Here is a 17,537-nt window from a genome sequence, read left to right on the forward strand (position 1 = left end):
CATAGGGCTTATTTCAATGGATGAAATCAGTGGAAAATTACAGGGAAGATTTACTTAACGTAGAATACAGTGTGGTGGCCTGCAATAATTAGGTAGTTCCAGGTGAATGTAAATATAACTTAGGCTTCTCCCTTCCTTTCTTAAATATATTTTTATTACGAAAATAGATTATACGGCATATTTCAAGGGGAAAGAAATAGCGAAAATTAGCGAACGAGTGCATGTGAGGTGTTGTCAGGTGATAATTAGCCAATTCGAGGTGTATGGCACTCTCACTTACCTTATTTCTTTCTTGTATATATTACTTGGTATAAGAATAGGGCATAGGGCTTATTTCAATGGATGAAATCAGTGAAAAATTCCAGGGAAGATTTACTTAGCATAGCACGGCCGGGCAGGCGAGAGGATAGGGTAATGGAGGGGAGGTAGGGAGGGGAGTCAAGAATGGGGAGAAATGGCTAAATTGTCAACAATGGATGGGAGTACAGATGAGATTAGGAGTGCTGACTAGTGTTGGACATTAGCAGTACTGATAGATGATACAAGCCACCACTTGAAAGCCCGGGCGAATTCAAAATAACACAGAATCACAAAAGTGTCACCCTGCGGTATGATCCCTTGCTCCAAAGGATCACGAAAAAGACACCCCGCGGTTAAGGGGTTAATAAATTTCCATCTATTGACCAGGTCATCTGGGCACAAAACGAGGTTTTATGGAGGAGTTTGGGCAATTTCTTGAAGGGTTTTCTCTTAAACCTGGAGGACTTCTTGTTTGTGGTGATTTCAATTATTGGGTTGACGGTCCAGAGTCAGAATTGTTTTCTTCAGAATTCCTTGAGCTGATCACCCACAACAATTTTTTCAATCATGTGGGTAATCCAACTCATGTCTCAGGACATGTCCTTGACTTGATCTTGTCCCCTGTTGGTTGCAGGCACATATCAGATGTGGAGGTTGACTCATTTGGCCCCCTCATCCCTGACCATGCTCTGATCACTCATAGTTTTGATGTCTCAAAATCCCCTTCATATGAAAAGGTCATCTGGTTCAGAAATTACAGGAATGTTGACCGCCAGTTGATGTGACTTGAAACTGATCAGCGTTTAAACTACACTGAATCTTCAGATCTTTCTTCTGATGAATTGGTTGATATTTACAACAATGAGCTTAGGTCAATTTTTGACCATTATTGTCCTGAGGTAGTAAAAACAATCACTGTACGTGATAATTCTCCATGGTATGGTACATCCATTAATTCTTTGCATAGACAACGTAGAAGGGCAGAGCATGAGTGGCACTTGCAGCGGACCAAAGTAACTCGTTTGCGTTATGTTTTTATGAGAAGAGTGGCCGTTTACACTGTAAAAGCCAGGACCCACCAACAATACATATGTCCAACACGCTCAAAACCTATCACATCCAGACGACAGACAAAGGGTTCAGTTCAGTGCAATTCCTGCAAGAACTGGACCCATTAAACCTGCACAACACTTGCATCCAGAAAACATTACACAAACACCTGGACCTGCTCCTTCTGCTCCTCCCCCCCACCCATCAACCCCCCTTCCAATCCTACTCCTACTTCCTTCACACCTCCACAGCCAAACCCACTGACCCTTCCCACACCATCCAGTCCCCCAACTCCTCCCATTCCAACCCATCCTAATCCACCTCAACCCTTACCTCCATCAAAACCTCCTCCTACCCCTTCCCCTCCACCCACACCACCTCCTCCCAGTGCTGCAGCAGCCAACACACATCGCACACACAACATAAACATCCTTCAGTTAAACATAGATGGCATAAACACCAAAAAACATGAACTCACACAATTCATCAAACAACAGAACATACACATTGCCATCTTACAAGAAACAAAACTACACAGAGCACAGAAAACACCGACATTTCATAACTTCACCACCATTCGACAAGACCGGGCCGATGGCGGTGGCGGTGGACTCATCACCCTGGTACACAAATCCATCAACTTTGCAGATACCAGTGCACACACAAAGTCCTTTCTCCCCCCACGTGACACCACAACAGAAATACAATCAATTAAAATACGCACTGGCAACAAATCACACATAACAATCGCTAACACATACATTCCCCCCCAATCGTCCCCCACAGTACCACACAATTACTCTCCACAGATACACCACATCACTAACATACCCAACATCATCCTGGGTGGTGATTTCAACGCCAAGTCATCGGCCTGGCATGTCAACAACCCTGACACAGACAGAGGGCTGGTACTACAAATCCCAGACGACCTCCTTTTCATACTAAACATTCTAGACCAACATACCCATATCCCACACCAAGCCCTCTTCCTCCCATCATCTCCAAACATCACCTGCTCCCCAAACCTCGTCCCCACTACATCATGGAGAGTGGTCAAAACCCTAGGTTCTGATCACCTCCCAATCATCATCACTACCAAAACCAGAATCACCCCAGCTGGCCACAAACACACATACACTAATTATAAGAGAGCCAACTGGGAGGCCTTTGTAACTGAAACAGAACAACATCACGAAACACTAAACAGTACACCCATCACAAACATCAACACCGAAGGCACACTTTCAATACAATTATACAAAACACAGACAAAAGACACATCCCTAGAGGCAACAGAAAGAGACACAACCCCAACTTCACACCAGAAATTCAAGGCCTCATCAGACAACGGGACACACTGCGACACTCCCCAACACCCCATACACAAGACACCGTACAACAAATACAAAAACTCAACACTCAAATAAACAATAAAATATCAGAACAGCAAACACTAAACTGGAAAAATTACCTCCAAACACTTGACCACAAAACAAACATCAGCAAACTCTACAAAACACTAAATAGCATCACACTTTCCAACAGCAACACCACACAATCACACGCTGCCATCACAACAACAGACGCCATACCCTCAAACAAACAACAAGCAAACACTCTCATCAATCACTTTTCACAAGTCAGCCATCTAAACCCCCATCCTGAAGACCGACGTATTATCCAGCGTAAGAGACAGTTCCCCACAGACCCAGACTACACACCTTTCACTTACAACCAGACGAAGCACATCATTAACAACCTCAAGCACTCATCTGCCTGTGGACCAGACAACATAAGCAACATTCACCTTAAACACCTAGGACCACAAGGCATACAAGCACTCACCAAGATATGAAACTACAGCTACTCACACAACATAATACCCAACATGTGGAAGCATGGCAATATCATCACTATCCCTAAACCCAACAAAGACTCCACATTACCCTCCTCACACCGCCCCATCACACTCCTCTGCACCCCCTCTAAAGTCACTGAATGACTTGTACTACAACTAGTCACACCTCACATTCCCCTAGCCCAGTCACAACATGGCTTTAGGCCACTACACTCCACAAACACCCTTCTTACAGACCTTACACAGAGAGTTTTTGATGGCATGAATTCAGCTAGGCCACCACACTGAACACTCCTAATCACACTAGACATTAGCAAAGCTTTTGATGCCATCCCCCGCCACAACCTCTCAAACAAAATACTCAACACAACCATGCACAATAACACAAAAAGATGGCTGGCAAACTACTTAGCAGGCAGATGTGCACACGTAACATTTGCCGGTCAGTCTTCTAACATCAGAAACTTCACAAACGGCGTCCCCCAAGGATCTGTTTTGTCCCCTACACTCTTTAACCTATACATGAACGACGTACCCACACCCCACACACCACAGATACACATAGCTTCCTATGCAGATGATATAACACTTACATGTACGCACCAAAATGCAAAAACACAACTGCACACATCATTCAACCTTACCTCAACACACTACACAAATGGTTCACCACAAACAGGCTCAAAATAGCCCCAGCCAAATCTACAGTGACTCTTCTCACAAACTGGACAGCAGAACACAGTCACATCCCACACCTCACCATAAACAACACTCCCCTACCCCCCCCCCCCAAATCCTTGGTGTAACATACAATACATCAATGTCATTTAAACAACACATCACAAACATTAAAAATAAAATAACACCAAGACTCAATGCCTTGAGGTCACTTGCTCATACAACATTCGGACACAACAAAGAAACCACCACCACAGTATACAAACAATACATACGTTCAGTGATGAATTATGCAAGCCCTGCCTGGGCTTCTAACCTCACCAAAACACACTACAACACTCTACAGACCATACAGAACAACGCCCTAAAAATAATCACAGGCTGCACAGCTACTACACCCACAGACCACCTACATCAAGAAACCAAAGTCCTCAAAGTCAAGGATCACCTAGACATGAGAGGCACTCAGTTTCTTGCTGCAGCCTCCACAAACCCACAACATCCACTACAGTACATGGCAGCACATCCACCCACAACATCCACTACAGTACATGGCAGCACATCCACCCACACCTAGGAACATCAAAACAACACCCACCACACGATACCATACACAAATACTGTCATCTCTCCCCCCTTGCCCACCTCAGACCAGCTTCCAGAAGCATATCCACACTCAGATCACTCGCTGCTCCATTCAGTCACTTAAAGACAACACAGCTGCATGCACGGCCCCCTGACAGCCACCCTTCTGAATCCTATCTTCCTCGTGAGGACAGGGTCCACCTGGCCAGGCTGAGATGTGGGCACCATCCAGCCCTCTTAAGCTACCAGAAGAGGCTGGATGACTCCATCGCTGATGCCTGTCCAGGATGCAACACAGCACCCCATACTATTAAGCACATTATGGAAGAATGCATTGCACACAATCACCTATGCCAACAACACAACATACACTCTTTGAGAGCTCTGTGGGAAAGCCTGGTCTCAGCCATGGCCTTCCTAAGGGACTCCGGGCTGTTCGGCCAGACTGCCTAGGGAACAACTACTACTACTACTACTACTGTAAAAGCCCAAAACACTAGGTATTATCAAAATAAGTTGATTCATGTGGTGGTGATAAAAAAAAAATTGTCTGCAGTTGTGAACAATTTGGTTGGTCGGAGGAATGTAATTGTTAAACTAACTTCTGTATCTGATGCCCAATTGGCTTCTGATTTTGCTTCATTTTTCACAAGTAAGATATCTCGCATAAGAAGTGATTTAGAAAGCAGTTCTCCTAGGGAAGCGTACTCAGCTGACTTCCAGCCACGGTGCACCAGCGATCACTTGCTTTCAACATTTCATCCGATGGATGTAAACAAGGTCAAATGTTACATCAGAAAACTAAATAAAACATTTAGCTCACTCAATCCCTGTAACATGTCACAACTGCCTGATGTGTATGGGCACTCTGTAGAATTTATCTGCAACATAATAGAGAGATGCTTCTTAGAAAGTAAGTTTGTGCAGTCTGAGAAATGTGCTTTGCTTAGGCCCCTAATTAAGAAACCTGGCCTTGATGTCGAGAGCATGACAAATTATCGTCCCGTCTCTAACCTGTCTTTTTTATCCAAGATTACTGAGCGGGCCATATCGATCAACTCGTACCACTACTGGAACACAACAGAGTTGTTCCTGTTGTTCAAGCAGCATACAGAAAATACCATTCAACTGAAACTGCACTAACAAGGATTCAGAGTGACAGTGGCAAACACTTGTAGTGGGATGTCCTCTCTCCTATTTCTGTTGGATCTGTCTGCAGCTTTTGATACAGTAGATCATAAACTATTGTTGGATGATCTGTATTTTTATGGCGTTTATGATGTCCTTTTGCTCCTTAAGTTGTATCTGTCGCACAGATCTCAGAGAGTGGTTGTTGATTATGCTAGCTCTGATTCTGCTCCCCTTCTATTTGGAGTCCTTCAAGGATCAGGTTTGGGTCCAATTCTATTTACTACCAACATAAGTAGTTGTGTGGGTAAAGTTGAAAGTTGGAATACAAATGTGGGCGATTGTGTTTGCGTATGCGCCAACGCAAGATCATGCTAGAGGAGTGAGAGAAGAGTTCTGGACAAATGTAGAAGTGTGCATGGAAAAGTTTGGAAGGAATGAGAGAGTGTTTTTGATCGGTGATATGAATGGTAAAGTTGGGAATGTGAAGGTGGATGGAATAGTTGGTGAGTGGGGTGTGCCTGCTGAAATAGATGAGAATGGGAGTGTGTTAGTGGACAACTGTGCTGGGAGGGGGTTGGTGATAGCCAATACCCTCTTCAGGCATAAAATGATCCACAGGTATACATGGCGAGTGATGAGAAGGGTGGGTGGTGAACTGAATGAAAGGAGGGCAATGATTGATTATGTGTGTGTGGATGAAAGGATGCGAAGATGTGTAATGGATGCAAGAGCTTATAGAGGCTGGGGGAGTGGACTTTCTGACAACTACTTGGTGGTGGCCAGAATTAGGATTCAAGTAAGATGGAGGAACAGAAGAAGGGAAAGACGAGAGGAAGGAGTAGTTGCAAGGAGAGTGGAAAGGTTACAAGAGGATGAGAAAAAGGCAGAGTATAAGAGAGAAGTGGAGGAACGATTGGGCAAATATGAATTGGAGCAGATGGGGGACGTGGAAGGTGTGTGTAGGATATTTACAGAAGAAATATGTGCAGCATGTGATGTGGTGTGTGGAAGGAAGAGAAGACGGAGGGGGGTGCAAGGAACAGCGTGGTGGACTGAAGAGGTGAGACAGGCTGTGGCACAAAAGAAGAAAGCATACAATGAATGGATGAGAAATAGTGGCGTGGAAGAAGCTGAGAGGAGGAAGACAGAGTTATATGTAGAAAGAGAGAGGTGTAAAGATTAGTAAGAGAGAGTAAGAAGAGAGTGGATGAGGAATTTAGAAGGAATTTGAGTGTAAACAGGAGGGACTGTAAGAAAATGTTCTGGAAAGAGGTGAAAAGAGTAACACAGGGTGGAAGTGAAGTTAGCAGGGGAGTGAAAGATAAAAATGGTAGATTACTAGTGGAGAAAGGAGAAAAAGTGAGCAGATGGAGAGAACACTTTAAGGAATTGTTGAACATAGAGGATGGAAGTAATGTGAGTATAAGTGGCTGGGGAATGGCTGGGAGAAGGAGGGAGGTGAGAAGACAGGAAGAAATCAGTGGGACAGAAGTTGTGGAAGCAATGAAGAAAGTTAAATCGGGGAAAGCCCCAGGAATTGATGGAGTGTGTGGTGAAATGATGAAGCATGGGGGAGAGATAGTAGTAGAATGGATGTGGTAGATGAGCAGATTGGCCTGGGAGGAAGGTAGAGTCCCGGAGGATTGGAAGTCAGGTATAATTATTCCCTTGTACAAAGGAAAAGGGGAAAAAGAAGTGTGTGGTAATCATAGGGGCATTTGTCTTCTTAGTATAATAGGAAAAGTGTATGGCAGGATACTTACTGACAGAGTTAGAGAAAGAACAGAGGAATTAGTTGGAGAAGAGCAGGGAGGCTTTAGGAAGGGAAGAGGTTGTGTAGATCAGATATTCATTCTTAGATTTTTAGTGGAAAAGTTTCTAGAGAAGGGAAAGAAGTTGTATGCAGCTTTCATGGATTTGGAGAAAGCATATGACAGGGTGGATAGACAAGGATTGTGGAAAGTGTTAAGAATATATGGAGTAGATGGGAAGTTGTTGAATGCTGTGAAGAGTATGTACGATGGTGCGAAGGCTGCAGTGCGTGTGGATGGTGAACTAAGTGAATTTTTCTCTTTGAAAGTTGGGTTGAAACAGGGATGTGTCATGTCTCCATGGTTGTTCAATCTGTACATGGATGGGGTAATAAAAGAGGTACAAGGTAGGGTAGTGGATGCTGGAGTGGCCCTGGTGAGAGAGGATAGTGTTAGGAAACTCCCTGTACTGTTGTTTGCAGATGATACTGTGTTGTTGAGTGAAGACGAAGGGGAGCTGCAGGGCTTGGTGGATGAGTTTGGGAGAGTGCATAAGAAACGGAATCTAAAGGTGAATGTAGGGAAGAGTAAAGTGATGGTCTTTGAGAGAGGTGAAGTCAGTGAATGTACAGCGAGGTTGGATGGTGAGGAATTGGAAAATGTGAGTACGTTTAAGTACTTGGGTAGTGTGATGAGTAAGGATGGAGGTTTGGAGGGTGAAGTGCTTGAAAGGGTACAGCAGGGAAGAAAGGTTGCTGGTTCTTTGAAAGCAGTGATAAGAAACAGGGAAGTGAGCATGGAAGTGAAAAAGTTACTACATGACAGTACTGTGATACCAACTCTAACGTATGGAAGTGAACCTTGGACGTTGTTGGAAGGACACAAGTCAAGAGTGAGAGCAGTGGAAATGAGTTATTTAAAAGGAGCCCGTGGAGTCACACGGAGAGACAGGCTGACGAATGAGGAAATAAAGGAGCGTTGTGGTGTGGATGTGATAAGATGCGTTATGAGGAACACACTGAGGTGGTTTGGCCATGTGGAGAGGATGGAGGGTGAAAGACTGACGAAGAGAGTGTATGTGAGTGAGGTGAAGGGGGGAAGAGGGAGGGGGAAGCCGAGGATGAGATGGAGGGATGGGGTGGAGAGGTATATGAGAGAGGGGGGTGTGAGTTGGGAGCAGGGCAGTGAAATGGCTGGAGACAGGGCGAATTGAAGGCGATTTGTTTGTGGCCACCCCAAATGGGATTGAGACGTCTGGTAATAGATAGATAAATAGATAGAGACAAGTAGTTTATCGTCTCTACTTGATGCTCATGATGTGTCCTATCATTTTTATGCTGATGACACCCAGCTCTATGTTAAGATGTCAGATATCAACAATACTAACACAAAGCTTGAATCTCTAATGTCTGATATTAAGATTTGGATGGCTAAGAGGAAACTTAAGCTGAATGAAGGTAAACCTGAGATCGTCATCATCAGAGGAAACATAAGGGGTGATGACACTAACAATGCCCTGGCTTTGAACACTGGCATGTCACAGCTTCATCCAGTCAGTTCTGTTAGAAATCTGGGTGCTTATTTTAATTCTAAGTTAAATTACAAAGTACATGTTAATCAGGTTGTAAGAGGGTGTAACTTGCATATCAGAAATCTGTACTCTGTGAGAAAATTCCTGAAATAGACATCGCCTCTTAACACTGGTCCACGCAGTGGTCTTGTCTCGTGATGATTATTGTAATTCACTGTGGGTTGGTCTTCCAAATAATATAATAACAAAAGTTCAGTCTGTGTTGAACTGGGCAACACGGCTTATCTTTGGTCTCCCTCCGAGAACCTCAACTACCCTGTTTCTGATTGAGTTGCATTGGTTACCAGTAAAGGCTAGAATTGAATTTAAACTATGTCTTATTACATTCAAGGGTCTTAAGTTTGGTGAACCGAAGTATCTTGCTGAATTGTTAAAACTCCCATCGGCACACCCGGGTGTGATGTTACGCAGTGAAGATGGTTCCTTGCATCTTGACGAGCCAGGAGCCATTCACCAGTCATCTTTCTCTGATCGTTCTTTTTCGTATAGAGCCCCTAGATTATATAACAGATTGCCATTGTCCATAAGACAACTCTCTACTGTTGAATCCTTTAAGAGACAGCTGAAAGCCTTTCATTTTTTCAAAATGCTATGACTTGGAAAGAGGTACTATGACAGAGGATTATACGGTTTAATTATTGCCACTTTCACGTATATATGATGTAGCTTGTCCTATATACAAGAAATGTCAAATTCTTGTAATTGTAAAAATAATGTATGTGTGTCGAGCGCTAGTGAATTCCCAGAGGAAGAACTGGCGCTTTTGAGAAACAAGAGGCCAGATTATTATTATTATTATTACTATCTGATCTTAATCCCTCAATGGATGCCAAGCGTTGAGCAATGCTTTGCCGTAAACGTGCCGGAGATGTCAATTTAGTGCGAGCTATAGAAAACTGCGAATAATTATGGTAGAGGAATGATGGTCATTGGTATGTTTGCCTGACCCTACTCAACCATCCCAAGCACTCGGGCAGTCATTTTTTCTTGGACGCTTTCGCTCTGATGTTTATGTGTTAATGGCATATGCTCAGTGAATTTTGTGAATTTTTTTATATCTTCCATAAACCACTGGATGGGTTTAGGAAGCTACAAAATACATTACCAGGTTCCCTAGATATTCTCTTTATATCTATAAGAACAAAACATTGATTTTACAACCTCAAAAAAAATGGACCAGCCAGAGGAGCCCTCAAATTTCTGAACCCACATCCATTGAGGGGTTAATCACAGATCCCTCTCAATTATCTGTTGTCACACTGTCTGGCCAATTGCAATATTTGGCGCTTTTTGCTCTGCACTATTAAAACAATATCAGGCAAAATTAGGCAATAAGAGGTCTGTTTAGAAAGTATCTAACCTTAGGCTATAAAAAAATAGCTAACCTGTTGACCTAGGACACTAATCCCTCTCAAAGTAGGCCCCTTATGACTTGACACATGTAGCCCAGTGTTCTTTCCACTGAAACAATTTTCAAAGTTGGTTTTTGGAATCTCCTTCTGGTGGTTCGGCACATTTGTCATGATCTCTTCTCACATCTCAAATCGTGAACCCTTCAGCGGAGTTTTGAACTTGGGGAATAACCAAAAGTTGCATGGATCCACGTCTGATGTATAAGGAGCCTGCTGGATCAGCGGGATGTTGTGCTTGGGCAAAGATTCCAGAATCAGTTGAGAAAAATAGGTAGGGGCATTGTCATAGTGCAGCTTTCAACTAGCCACTTTCCAAAGGTCTGGTCTCTTCCACCAAACTAAGTCACAAAGACGACTGATTAGGTAGAGGTAGTAACGTTTGTTGATAGTCTGACCTTCTGGCATGTATTCGTGATGCACAACACCATGGTAGTAAAAAAAAAAAAAAAAAAAAAAAAAAAAAAACAAGCGAGTGCATTTTACCTTGCTGTCGACCTGTCATGTTCTTTTTGGTTCAGGCGACCCCGCAAGCTTCCACTGGGACGACTATGCATTGCTTTCTGGGTCATACTCGTACACCCAAGTCTCATCTCCAGTGATAACAGTCTTCAGAAAGTCTGGATTGCCATTTGCACAGTTCAACATGTCTTGAGCAATGTTTACCCAAGGGAAAATACGATGAAGCACCTGCAGGAGATACCGAAAACCGGCTCTAAAAAATGTGTCAGACAATGGAAAGAATGCTGGGCTACGTATGTCAAGTCAGAAGGGGCCTATTTTAAGGAGGATTAGTGTCCTAGCTCACCAGGTTAGCTATATATTTTTTCACAGTCTAAGGTTGGATACTTTCTGAAAAGACCTCATACAACCTGCCAAACATCATGTCTGAGTAAGCTTAAGCTCTCTACCCTCCTCACATGACATTAGGTAGGACGGTGTGGATCCTAAAAGATGGCAAAAAATCAGCAAATGACTGCCACTCATCTTTTAGACCTGCTGTGACGCAATGGGTCTGAGCACCACGTCTAAAAGTGTTTTCATGGCTCAGTGTTATCACAACTTGTTATTTCTACATAAAGGTACTGTTTTTATATATAATTTGCTGATGCAGTGGGCAAATATTGGTATCCATTCAGTACTGGCGAAAATGCAAAAACAGGTGAGTTATTAGTTCATCAAACTGGCTTGAGCACAGCACTATTACAAAGCTGACCATCACTGGTAACTGAATACTTTCATTAACATAACTCAGTGAACCAACATAAATTTTTACCATACTTCTTCAGATTCCTACAATCCACTAACATAAAGATAAGTTTTCATTCTATGAAAACCAAGCACTAACATTAAATCTGAACTGACCTATAATATAATGACAAGAAAAAACTGTGTTTATGATATACAAGATGGTGACAACTCTGCTATCCAACCACTTAATGTATGTATGATTCCATTAAAAAAAAAAAAAAAAAAAAAAAAAAAAAAAAAATTGAGGCACGTTTGTGTCCAGTTTCATGTTCAGTATTTCTGTTTCTTCATAATGACAGTAACAATTATTATACCAGAAAAGAACCAGCCAACCTCGATGTACTACCAAACTACACAATGATAACAAAAGTCACTTAAATCCTTCAACTTTTGGGTAACTCTTTCTAAAAACTGTAGCAACTTTACAAGTCATATATAAAGACTTAAAAGATTATTCTGCCATTAGTCTTGGTGCTCTTACTTGAGAATTACCTTTTCATAATCAATTTGTATAGTATACAATACAAACATAGTTTTGGACTAAACAGCTACCAATACAGAATCTGAACAACCAAAACTATTATCTCAACTGCTATGAAAAAGGAAGAATCAACTCACTGGCGTCCAAGCTCTACTAGAGTTTCACAGATGTACTTGCGAGCGTTGCCGTGCTTGGGGTTGTACTTCAAAGCCTCGTCGAAGTCATTCACAGCTTTTTCAAGACGACCCAAGTTTGCTAATCTGAAACATGTAGTGTTATGTTAACACTATCCTCAACAGCTAATTTTGCCATGATAAACAAGGAGGGACTCAAGACAGGCCCCTGATGCACAACAACATTCAAGGTAAACTCATCACTTAAAATCTCCATTCACTCTCGCCTGGGTGTGAACACCCACATACCTAGCCATAACCACTCTAACCAGCTACTTCTTGATTCAAAGCTTTCTCACAGCCTACTTCACCACCTTCCTGGGGACTCTGTCAAAGGCCTTCTCCAAATCAACAAAAACAATGTACAGATCCCTTCTCATTCTATTTTTCCTGAAGTTGTCAATGAACATGGCATTAGTAGTTCCTTTGCCTGGCATAAACCCAAACACATGTCATAAACATTCACTCTTTCTCTAATCATACCTTCTAGAACTCTCTCCATTACTTTTGTTATCTGGTCCAAAAGTTTTGCCTCTACTATTTTCTCTCTCCAAAGCATCACCCTTCCCCTTGTACACACCCACAATCACTCCCCAGCCAGTAATCTGGGGTATCACACTCATATATAATCTATCTATCTATCTATCTATTGCCAGACGCCACAATGCCGTAAGGGGTGGCCATTTGACTTTGAGTTATTTGTTTTATGGGGAGGGGCACTAACCCTCCACCAACCCACTTGTTGACACATAGGGAGCACGTACAGTTTGGTTATATGGTTACCACCCAGAGTTGTAAATAGTTTCTTGGCTTACAGGAAACCATTTGGCTTGTCACTCAATACAAAGCTACCTGTAAAGGAAAGAAAATCAGTAAGAAGTGACAGGAGAGATGGGAGAAATTGGAAGAGAGGAGGGCAGGCACAGAAAAAGAATGATAAAAGCTAAGGAAAAAGTAGGCAGCACTACATCAAGTGAGTGGATGATGGTCGCCACCACCTACCACTTGACCATACAGTATATTATCAAACTTATCAAATCAGTAACTAACCCCACTCCTGTATCTCCTGAGGCCTTTAGCATTTCAGCAGTCTACTTAAACACACACGACACCCCCCCAACTGCATCCCGCCTGTCGTCCTGCTCACAGAAGCAGCATCAAAGGGCAAGGGCCAAACACTGGATACACCAACTCCAAACTCCTCATTCAGCAACCAGGTATGATGCTCTCTCCAGGGGCATTCAACATTCTCACTGCTCACCACTGTCTTTCCCTCATCATTCCTCACACACTGCTCACCTATGATATCCATGTTTTCCTTCTTCATCTGTTTTGTCACCTTAAATATCATATTCTTCCTTTCCATATCATTAAGTTTTTTTTTTTTTTAATGCGAGGAAGAAGGAACCAAAGGGCATGAGCCTGCAATAAGAGTTCCCTCCAAGAGAAAAACAAAATACAAGAGAGAGCAAAATTCAAGATCCATTCATTTCGAGATGCCTGGACACACTGCGTTTGAAAGACTGGAGATCATAGGCAGCAGGAAATACACACAGAGGGAGACAGTTCCAGAGCTGACCTGTTGCATAAATGAAGGACTGGGAGTAACGGTTAACTCTTGCATTAGAGAGTTGGACAGAAAAGGGATGAGAGTTTGCTGCTAGACGGGTGCTACGTGCCCATCGTAGAGGTGCAGGAATGCATGCAGACAGTTCAGAGGAGCAGTGACCATTAAAGTAGCGATAGAAAAGAGATAAAGATGCAACAGTGAGGCGAAGAGACAGAGGTTGAAGGGAGTCAGTAAGAGGAGGAGAGTTAATGAGATGAAAAGCCTTTGACTCCACCCTATTGAGAAGAGCTGTATGTGGGGAGCCTCCCCACACATGAGAGTTGTACTCCACACAGGGGCGGAAAAAACCCGTGTATAGAGTCAGTTGTGCAGGGGTAAAGAAAGAACGGAGTCGGCTTAGCACACCCAATCGCTTGGAAGCAGATTTGACAAGAGATGTAATATGATCTTTCCAAGATAAGTCCCGAGTAAATGAAACCCCAAGCATGTTCAAGGATGATGCAGGATTAAGCTGATTATTATTAAACATTAGTGGGTATACCTGTGGAAGATTCTGAAGGGTTGATACGTGTAAGAACTGAGTCTTAGATGTATTAAAAAAACACGATTATTTTTACCCCAGTCAGAGATACGAGCCAAGTCAGATATTAGGTGTGCCATAGCCTCATCCCTTGGGTGTTGAAGTAACTGCTGAGATGGGCGTTGTGGGAACTGAATGGAAAGGTGAAGGGTGGAGTCATCAGCGTGAGTGGATAGGGTTAGATGTACAGATTAGAAGGTCATTGATGAATAAAAGGAAGAGAGTTTGTGACAGGACAGAGCCCTGAGGAACATCACTGTTGATAGATCTAGGAGAAGAACGATGGCCGTCTACAACAGCGGCTAAAGAACGACAAGAAAGGAAGCTAGTGATGAAGGCACAGATAGAAGGATAGAAACGGTAAGAGGGCAGTTTGGAAATTAAACATTTATGCCAGACTCGATCGAAAGCCTTTGAGATGTCAAGTGCAATGGCAAAGCTTTCACCAAAGTCCCAAAAGGGGGATGACCAGGAGTCTGAAAGGTAGGTGAGAAGATCGCCAGTGGAGTATCCCTGACGGAACCCGTACTGACGATCAGAAAGAAGGTTGTGATAGGAAAGATGCCTTAAAATTTTTCTATTGAGAATTGACTCGAAAACTTTTGAAATACAGGACGTTAAAGCAATTGGACAATGGTTAGAGGGTTGTGAGTGGTCACCCTTCTTTGGGACTGGCTGAATGAGAGCAAACTTCCAGCAAGAAGGAAAGGTACAAGTTGACAGACAAAGGCGAAAGAGTTTGCCTAGGCAGGGTGTAAGCACAGAAGCACAGTTCTTGAGAACAACAGGAGGGACTCCATGAGGCCCATATGCCTTGTTAGTATTGAGACCAGTGATGGCAGAAAATACATCAGCTGAAGAAATTTTCATGTCAGCCATGAGGAAGTCAGAGGCGGGAAGTGATGGAGGAACAGCACCGGAATCGTCTAAGGTGGAATTGGAGGAGAAAGTCTGTGCGAAGAGATCTGCTTTATCAGTAGAAGAAATAGCTACAGAACCATCAGAGTAGAAAAGAGGAGGGAAGGATGATGAGGTAAAGTTGTTAGAAAGGTTTTTGGCAAGGTGCCAGAAGAAGAATTCAAGTTGGAGAGTTGAGAGCATTTAGTGCGGATGAAATTATTTTCAGCAGAGCAAAGAACAGACTTAGCACGATTCCGGGCAGAAACGTAAAGATGATGTGATTCAAGGGTGGGTTGGCTCTGGTACCTTTTGTAGGCCCTCTCCTTGTTGAGGACGGCATTAGAACAAGCATGATTAAACCAAGGCTTTCTTGCGTTGGTCAAAGGATATGAGAAAGGAATGTATGCTTCCATGCCCGAGAGAATAACCTCCGTATGTGCAGGCACACTCAGATGGCTCCCAGCCATGGAAGCAATAATCATTCCAGGGAAAATCAAAGAAGTACTGCCTGAGAGCCTCCCAATCCACAGCTCCAAAATGCCACAGGTAACGTTTCCCTGGAGAGTCTTCAGGCCGTACCGGAGTGATAGGACAGGTTAAGGTGATAAGGTTGTGATTGGAGGAGCCCAAAGGAGAGAAAAGATTAACAGTGTAAGCAGGATTAGTTGTAAGGAAGAGGTCAAGTATGTTGGAGCTCTCTCCAAGGCGGTCTGGGATACGGGTAGGGTGCTGTACAAGCTGCTCTAGGTCATTAAGGATAGAAAAGATGTAGGCTTGTTCACCAGGTGGATCAGTGAAAGGAGAGGAGAGCCAAAGGTTGTGGTGAACATTGAAATCTCCTAGAATGGAGATTTCAGAGAAAGGAGAAATGGATAGAATGTGTTCCATCGTAGAAGTAAGATAGTCGAAGAATTTTTGATAGTCAGTAGAATTAGGGGATAAGTAAACAGCACAGATATATTTAGTCAGAAAATGACAGGAAAGCCGAAGCCAGAGTGTAGAGAATTCAGAAGAATCAAGTTCAGGAACACGAGAGCAAGATAAGTCGTTGCGTATATATACACAACAGCCACCTTTGGCTTTGAAATGAGTATAGAGAAAGTAGGAGGATACAGAAAAGGGTTTGCTGTCAGTTGCCTCAGACAGCTGAGTCTCAGTTAGAAAAAGAAGGTGAGGTTTAGAGGAGGAGAGGTGGTGTTCAATAGAGCGAAAGTTAGAGGAAAGGCCACGAATGTTGCAGAAATGAAGAAGAAGAGAGTCAGACATTGGTTCCAGGCACCTCGAGTCGTCACCAGGAGAGGGGCAGAAGGTGGGGGCATTTATGGTCCCCCCCCTGGGGACTCCGAGGCTGGGTGATGAGACGCCATGATTTTTTTTTTTTGAATTTTGGAAAAGGAAATGTAGTGTGTACTATGCATGTAGTTTGGTGTAGATAGTTAGAGAAATTTGTGTTGGAGAGCATGCTGGCCTACTCTCTGTGTAACTGAGACACTGAAAAAGTTCAGCAAAGGGGGATGGTCAGGAACCAGTCCTGAGGGCTGATGAAACGGGAGCTCCAGCACTCTCTGTCATCAGCTTTCCATCCACCTCGGTAGTACTGCCCTGCTCGACTGGTGCTACAGTCTACTCCTTATCCAGCAGAAGTCTCTGAGACTCAAATTTTACCCTGTATGCCTCTTTTCTAACCTTATGCTTGGTAGCCATGTATTCTTCTTTGTTACCTCTTTTTTCCATTCCCGGAAAATTCTTCTCTTCTCCTTAACTGCAGCTTCCATGCCCTCTTCCCACCACCATGTTATCTTATGTCTTGGGAGACCCCTTGTCCATCCACACACTGAATTAATAACTCTCATGAGACTGTTCTTGAGAGCTCCATACTGTTTTACATTTCTGTCAACAGCTGTCTGTTCAGCCACCACTCAACACATGTCCTTATATAAGGCATCCCTTATTGCTTGTTTTTTCTATTTCCATACCTTCCCCCAAGGTAAATAGGTTTATACAAGGAGAAATAAGCCCTATCTTGATGCCTGTTACGCTGGAAAGAATCTGGTTTGCGTGGGAAAATCCTAGAAATTGACTCCCCCAAAACAGGGGGAGGGGGAGGGAGCAACTTTGAGGAGTGTGAGTTTACCATTATCCCTTGAGGGGTTAGAGACATTGCTCACTTCCCCTCTGTAGCGGCTCAGTCTTGGATACACACTTCCCTGACACCCAAGCAATGCT

The 17,537-nt window shown here is 43.3% G+C and overlaps 1 protein-coding gene across 1 annotated transcript in view; it reads right to left on the reverse strand.

Moving 5' to 3' along the window:
- LOC145392973 (uncharacterized) overlaps positions 1-17,537 on the reverse strand; it is a 327,964-nt gene that overhangs the window by 159,832 nt on the left and 150,595 nt on the right. The window contains exon 9 of the mRNA XM_080267267.1: positions 12,226-12,348. Coding sequence (XP_080123393.1) covers positions 12,226-12,348 — 123 coding nt within the window. The remainder of the gene's footprint in view (positions 1-12,225; positions 12,349-17,537) is intronic.

Source organism: Coenobita brevimanus, chromosome 23 (genome assembly GCF_032717465.1).
Source record: "Coenobita brevimanus isolate Jiangsu-jjx chromosome 23, ASM3271746v2, whole genome shotgun sequence".
Classification (NCBI taxonomy): domain Eukaryota; kingdom Metazoa; phylum Arthropoda; class Malacostraca; order Decapoda; family Coenobitidae; genus Coenobita; species Coenobita brevimanus.